The sequence below is a fragment of the Limulus polyphemus genome, unplaced genomic scaffold (genome assembly GCF_000517525.1).
Source record: "Limulus polyphemus unplaced genomic scaffold, Limulus_polyphemus-2.1.2 Scaffold168, whole genome shotgun sequence".
Classification (NCBI taxonomy): domain Eukaryota; kingdom Metazoa; phylum Arthropoda; class Merostomata; order Xiphosura; family Limulidae; genus Limulus; species Limulus polyphemus.
In genome coordinates, this window is record NW_013665778.1 from 18,546 (window position 1) to 26,259 (window position 7,714).

The 7,714-nt window shown below is 34.4% G+C and overlaps 1 protein-coding gene across 2 annotated transcripts in view; it reads left to right on the forward strand.

Annotated features, from left to right (window-relative positions):
* The window catches only part of LOC106477671 (rho-related GTP-binding protein RhoU-like), a 40,553-nt gene that overhangs the window by 17,169 nt on the left and 15,670 nt on the right, over positions 1-7,714 (forward strand). Inside the window, exon 3 of one of the 2 annotated variants that reach the window (XM_022381484.1) lies at positions 5,871-7,571. In XM_022381484.1, the coding sequence (XP_022237192.1) occupies positions 5,871-6,458 (588 nt within the window). In that variant the 3' untranslated portion in view covers positions 6,459-7,571. Of the gene's footprint in view, positions 1-5,870; positions 7,626-7,714 lie in introns of both variants that reach the window. The other variant, XM_013938214.2, reaches the window with a different exon arrangement.

Below are 7,714 nucleotides of genomic sequence, written 5' to 3' on the forward strand. Positions count from 1 at the left end.
TGAAAAGCTGTAACACATAACAGCTTGAAAGTATGAAAAGCTGTAACACATTACAGCTGGGAAGTACAAAAAGTTGTATAACATTACAGCTGGAAAGTACGCAAAGTTGTATAACATTAAAGCTATAAAAAGTAAGAACAACATTCTTAGATTCAGAGAAAACGTTTTAGGTTTAGAGAAAAATCGTTGAGAATAATGAAACTAAAAGTCAGTGCGAGGTCATAAAGAATATCGTATACATATAGGATATTAAAGGTGCTCTTGGTTTGAGGACTATGGAAACAAATCCATCAGAATTAGTGTGCTAAAACTGATACTATTAGCAATAAAACATGATATTATGAGGCATTACGCTGTATAGAGGTTGTGAAATTGTTTTATTGACGGTTGGAGTAACGGTGAACCTTTGTATCTTCATTTGCTAATGTTGAATTGAATTATTTAAAACAAATATTCTAAGTTTGTGTTTGCGCTTTTATCGGTATTTTTGTGTTAACTATTGAAAGTCCTGGATTTTAATTTTTTGTGATATCATTTAAATAACAGGAATTCAAAACAGTATCTGTGAAATTACATAATATATGTAACAAAGCTTCGTGTCACGTGCCCTTTGCAGCTTCAGAGAGGTCGTTTTTTGGGCGGAATTCTGCTAACTGAAGCATCAGGGTGGAAATGACGTTCTTTCACTCAGACAACCAAAATTGTTCTCACACTGCTGGGTTCTTTTCCCGAATGTCTTGGATTGGGGCCCCCTCTCCCTTTTTTCTTAATTCTAGCACTGCTCTTTTTTTTGTGTGTGTGAGAAGAGAAAAAATTATATTCAACCTAGTGTTTACTTTGTTTCCATGGAAACTCTTCTGTTGTTTAATAGCCTCGAGCTGGTTAATATGCTGATGTAAACACGTATAGTAACGGCATTATATTGCACCGTTCTGAAATCGTTACGAATGACTTGGCGTCTTGGTTCTTACGTATTCTCGTTGATAATAAGTTGCTCTCTCTCACACACATGGTTTTTGTAAAACCTCGTAATTTACTGTCTGGACGCACACAAATTAATTTGTTGTACTTGTTTATTCTACAAACACGGATGATGTAAGCCACATAGGAATATCAATGCTAAACATACAAAATGTAAATTTGTTCGTTAAGTTTATTTATCTATTGACATTATGACGTATATTTGGTGTAAACTATCATAATAAAACGGGAGATAACCTGTAAATCCTCCTAGTACATGTAAACTGTTTGTCGTCTGAGGTCGATTCAAGCGATTGCTTATTTTGCACGTTGTGCTGTCACTTTTCTGGCATGAACTTGGGTAAACCATTTTTACGTAACATGTGGTTACGAATGGTGAAATGTTTTTGTAAAAATATTAAAGATTATCTTGTCAGTGTTTCAGTGGTTTTAAATTTTTAGGGACAAAATATGGAAAATAAAATAAACGAGTAGATTAAAAATGATATCTTAGTTTGAATTACAAACAATTAATAATGACTTAATGTGTAGTTATGGTGTGTGTGTAGATATATACATATATATTGTTATATAATATTGTATCTTGTTATGATGAACAACAGGGCTGTACGCCTCTTAAGTATAATTATGAATATACCTAAGTTTTGTTATGTAAAACAAGTCCAGGGGCACGTGAGGTTACGCCTCACTACTCAGAAGCAGAAATTGCGTAACTGTAAACTTCTCAAGGATATCACTGCTGTATGTTAAAGATTTCCTTTACTGCAGAAATAACACTTTTGCATTTTGAATGATTATATCATGGTTCTAGTTAGTGACATGTTAAATGTATCTGTTGTAGGGACGACAAATAAAACATTGGGGCACAGTCCTCTATCTATTTTAAACTTGAAAAGTTTTTTTTTTTTAATATAGACTTACTTACACTCCAAGCTTTACAAATGGCTTTGTAATTACCTTTTTTTTTCAATCTAACATTTTTGTACACCCAAGTTTTTTTCTTACAGTATTATATCATACAAAGTGTAAATAATCCTCCCGTTGTAAGCTGAGGTGATATAGTTTTTTCTTGTTGACTTTGGCCACATTGAAGATTTAGGGCACTCCGCTTGAAAATCAGTGTCAGATATCTAATGTGTGTGTGTGTTATTTGTGGCGGTCAAAGACATGTACACTAGATCACATGATACGGAAAGTCGAGCGATACTTATGTTTGTTTGATAACAAGTTATAACGAATGGAGAAAAAAATTACTTGGTTACGGCCCATGGCCTTCACAAGGACCGGTTTATTATATATCAAGGCTGAAGTTAGTTAATCATCATGTACGGAATTGTTATTGCTCTTGAGCATGTGAAGTGTAAAAGTTGTCTTTAAGCGTGCTTCAGAGTGTAAAAGTTGTCATTTAACGTGCTCCGGAGTGTAAAAGTTGTCATTTTAGCGTGTTTACAGAGTGTAAAAGTTGTCTTTTAGCGTGTTTACAGAGTGTAAAAGTTGTCTTTTAGCGTGTTTACAGAGTGTAAACGTTGTCTTTTACGCGTGTTTACAGAGTGTGAAAGTTGTCTTTTAGCGTGTTTACAGAGTGTAAAAGTTGTCTTTTAGCGTGTTTACAGAGTGTAAACGTTGTCTTTTAGCGTGTTTACAGAGTGTAAACGTTGTCTTTTACCGTGTCTACAGATTGTAACTTCTATATGAGATAATGGGATGTCAACACTACACGTTTTCCAATTTTTTACCGAATTCACTTAACAGAGTAAGCTTAATTTTCTGGACAGTGGATGTTTATACGACAAAAGAAATCTGTTGCTATTAATGTTTTATGTTTTTTTAAATAAATAAAACACTTGTTTAGGCAGAGTTCAAAGCAGTTAATCTAAGTGATTATTACGTCAAGCTGGATGTACACGCGCGTTAGAAAGTCCTGATGTTTTTCAAAGCAAATGGAAAAACCCGTCAAGAAATATAAATTCAAAGATCCCTTCTCCTAAGGCATCGTGTGCTATATATTACCAAGGACTTCACTGATAGTTTTAATATGAAAACATATTCAGATAACCAAACCCAATTCATAACCAATTGGGTTAGTGTATGGGTTGTGTTACTTTTTATGATATGATGTTTTAATATTGTAAATAGACTTGACAATTGTAGTTTTTACCACATCATTTTTAACATCCTCAAGAAACTGCAACTTTACTGAGTGACTGCGGGGTTTCTTTGGTATTTTCATCTGTTGTCAGCCGCTCGTCAATAACCTTGTCAAGCGACTGTAGGGAAAAGCAGGAACTTCTAGAAAATCACTGCAGTAACTCCCGACGTGGAGGACTATCTACTGATCAGCATGTTTCTGAAAACTTACACGTCCTAATGCTGGGCTGTTTTGCCTCCTTTTGTATTTTATTTGCGCGCGGTTTTTACGTTAAGAGTCGCGACGGAATCAATGCTGTTATTCTGTCCATAATTAATACATTTTAAAGTCATCAACACATACACGTGCCTTAATGCAATATGATCGTTTAAAATTTTATGGTGGTTATTAACTTTACCTTTAACACAAAGTTTTTATAGTAGACATGCAATCAATATATCTTCCTGTTAGTTGGTGCATCTTAACCTTAGTTGTACACGTGTTACAATATAATTAACCACGCATATCGGTAATGTCATTTATTTGAAACAGCAAACGTCCTCCTTAATTAGACTAATATAATCGTGTGTGATATGTATGATCCGCCATGTTGAACTAGAAGAGTAAGCCTATATTTTCACATACGACCTGCTGTCATAATTAGAGTATAACAAACTTTCCTGTTATTGATCTGTTTCAGATACTTTAACTTGGATGAGTTTCGTTATAATGGCACACCGACTGTTATCGAATAGGCTCTTCTTTCTGCTTGTTAAACCCTAGAAGCTCAACTTACAAGATTTTAAGAGATACAATCAGTGCATCACTTGTCATTTCCTGGAAATTCTTCGTGTATATCGTAGATATCCCCAGTTACTTGGTGTTCGGGTCATCATACTTTGCTAGATTTCTTGGTAATTTCTGCTATCGCATAACAGCTTTTTTAATGACTTTGATAGAGTAAGAACAATATAAAAATAAAATATTTCACCGATGATTCTTTATACTAACTTGCAACTATTTTTATTATGACACTTACTATCTCAAAAAATCCGTCTACGTTCAAAATTGATAATTATTTAAAACACTATGCATTCAAATACAAAGAACTTTTAATAGGAAAGGTTGGTTTTAAGAATAATTACGTATGGTATTCATCAGGTATGCATATTCACGCAAACTTGAAATGATTCGAATTTATGCCTATTATGCAATGGATAAGTTTTTGTTTATTTATGGATGCCAGGTCTATTTTTTATACTTGTAATTCCAGTGATTTGTCTAGATTAAGCATTCTCTGGTACTAATTTTAGAACGTACTTCTCTACCATAATTGTCTCAAAAATGATAAATGGCCGCCTCCAGACACGCTTCTGTTTGTCTTCACTTTTCATGGAAATCTCTAACTAGACTTTTGAATTTTTCTACCAAAGTGGAAGCATGATGTTTTGTAGTTAAACTAGATGTGAATGTTAAATAGTCCATTTTGCACTAAATGTGGTTTCCAGTGTACTTAAAGCTAGTTTATAGCCTGTTAAAGCGTTCTTCGTGCACACTAAATACTGAAGGCAGCTATAACGAATTTACTGGTCCACTTCCCATATGGTGTCTCATATTATTACTTGTCCACGTGACCCAGTATTAAGGAACGTATGAACATCTGGACGTTCAAACCAACACGTGTTATGTTGCATGATGTAGATGCATGTGGATATGTATGAATTATGCTTAGGCTTGTGTATTTGTGGAGTTTGTGTGTATATTGTAATTATCCTTTTTACTATCATCGATACCCTTGGTTGCTTAAATAATTTCCAATTCAACGTATAAAAGGCGTATTTCTGCTATACTCTGTGTCATTACATATATATATATATCTAGTCATGGGATATGTGTGCATGCTGGGTTTATCATATACTTTTAAGCAGAATTTCTTATTGAAAACGGTGTCTGTGGGTGTGGAGGAAATGTTTAGATTGATGTGTGCGTTATCCGGATGGCGAACATTTCCAGATGAATGTGCTGTATTTATCATAATGGTGTGGGTTAAACACTATTATTGAGGTATGTAGAAAAGATCTGATGTGTGTCTATTGGGATTATCACGACAATGTGTCTAGTAAAATGAGTTTGGATGAAAGCGTGGCTTAACTGTTACATCAGTATTTAGAAACGTTGGAATGAATGTGTTATTGTAATAATAGTGTGTGTGTGTGTGACAATTTTTGGATGAGTGTGTTCAGTTTACCATTTGTTAGTTGCCTGAAGGGAAACACCGAGTTTGTTGGATTCTTGTTGTTTACCTTTATAAAACGCGTTTGATCAAAATAGGTGTGTTGGTGATTTTAGGATTCCAGTGCGTGGATGGGTGTAGCAAAGACATTAATCTTTGGATCATAGATTCATCCAATTGTAGCTCATGTAAAGATATTTGTCGATGAAGTGGGATATAAAAAAAGAAACAAAAAAAGTCTCTACTCTTTCAGTTTTTGTTTTTTTTTCATCTTATGGTTTATATTTCAAACTCTGTGGTGTTAAAGTGCTTGTTTAGACCTCAGAAGAAAAACGTTGCTTCTATCCTCGTATCACATTGTATTCACTGCATACATTTTTGTGTAGCAGATAATTATATTACTATAATAAATGCCTTAAAGTGTATGGCGATAAATATTAGATTTTGAGTTTAAGAGACTTTGTTACTTAAAACTTACAAAAATAAAACTTTAACTACTGTATACATTATGTTCCTTGTTTATTTCAGGATGATTTCGACTCTCTCCGGCCACTCTGCTACCCCAACACAAATGTGTTCTTATTGTGTTTTAGCGTAGTCTGTCCAACTTCCTTCCACAACATCAAAGAAAAATGGCTCCCCGAAATCCGTAAACACTGTCCAACCGCTCCCGTCCTCCTGGTAGGAACACAATGTGATCTAAGAACAGACGTAAAGGTGTTGATCGAACTCGCCAAATACGACGAACAACCAGTGACCGAACAGGAAGCTCGTCAACTTTCCCAACGAATGACGTCAGTTGGGTATATCGAGTGTTCTGCCTTAACTCAGAAAAACCTCAAAGAAGTGTTTGACACAGCGATCCTGACAGCGCTTCAAAACACAGACCGGATTATGGGACTAGAAGTTGGCCAAAGTCCAAAGGCAAGTCAGTTTTTCCGAAACCCGTGTTCCCAAACCCTTCAAGTGTTTCATGGCAAACCAGGGCCATGCTTAGCGTTAAATCCAAGAATGAGAAAAAAAGAGGGTGGAAAAAGTTTTGTTGCTTTTCTTAAGCGAAATACGCCACAAATGGATAACTCGTCCTATAAAATGTATGCGTTATCTATCATATAAAACAAAGTGTGAAGGATTTTAGTTAAAACGTGATGACTAGAGTACAGTTTGTGGTGCATCATTTTGTGATAAATCAGGCTGTGGTTGTTTTCGTCACCACTCCTTTACAACTACTTTTTGCTGTTTCTGTCCATTTTGAATTCAAAGCACATTGTTGCATTAAGTTCCACAAATAGTTTCTGAACTACATCATTCAGTTTCTCAAGTTCGACCTCTCTTTCGAGAGTTTTCGTATGAGTTTATGTAAGCTTTAAGAAATATCTATTTATTAACTAAGCCGCAGTTTTATTGGCCTAAACGAAATAGAAAATCGTTTAGTAGCACTTCGTCAGTATGAGATGTTCTGAACTGTATCTCGTACATCACATTTCACCTATAGAAGAGACTTATCGTGTCGATAATTAGCGAAACCATACAACGGTAAAACAACCTGAATATAGGTCAGATGAAAACTGTTAATCCATATAAAAGACATAATTTCACCATTAAGTGTTTCAAAGCCCTTAATGAAAAACAAAAGTAGCATTATATATAAAACATTTGACGTTTAGACAAGCTTGCACACGTGGTGCCTTGCCTCTGAATGTTGTGTTTGTTGTTAATATTACTAACAAATTCAAATTAACCAAGCGAAGTGCTGTGCTACGTTTATAAAAATAAGCCAGATGGAAAGTGAAAATACTGTTTGCTCTTTTGACTAACCGAAGACTAATCGTGTAATTAATATTGTGTTTGTTTTTAATGTTACTAACAAAATCAAATAAGCCAAACGAAGTGCTGTGCTACATTTATAAAGATAAGCCAAATGGAAAGTGAGAATACTGTCTGATCTTTTGACTTACTGAAAACTAATCGTGTAATTAATGTTGTATTTGCAAAGAAAATGAAATGTGACAAATATTATTTAGTAGATATGGCAGTTTGTTGGTTTTTGAACTAAGGAGGAGTCATGTTACTGTAGCTGTGGAATAAACTTTAAATAAATAGGAGGAAATTGACCAGTTGTTTGGAAAAAGAAAAGAAAAAAAAGATGGAAGCCAAGTTGAAAATTGCCAACGTGGTTCGAGGACATATTGAGAAAAATGTGAAAACCTGGAGAAACCTCTGGAAAATGTATTTGTATATGTACTCTCTATAACAATTTTATTGTGATATGCAATAATAATTGTATATTAACTAATAAAATTAGTTATAACGTTAGGTTTAACGTACTTACGTAACTAGTATTAAAGTTAGGTTAGTTACTACTCCTATAA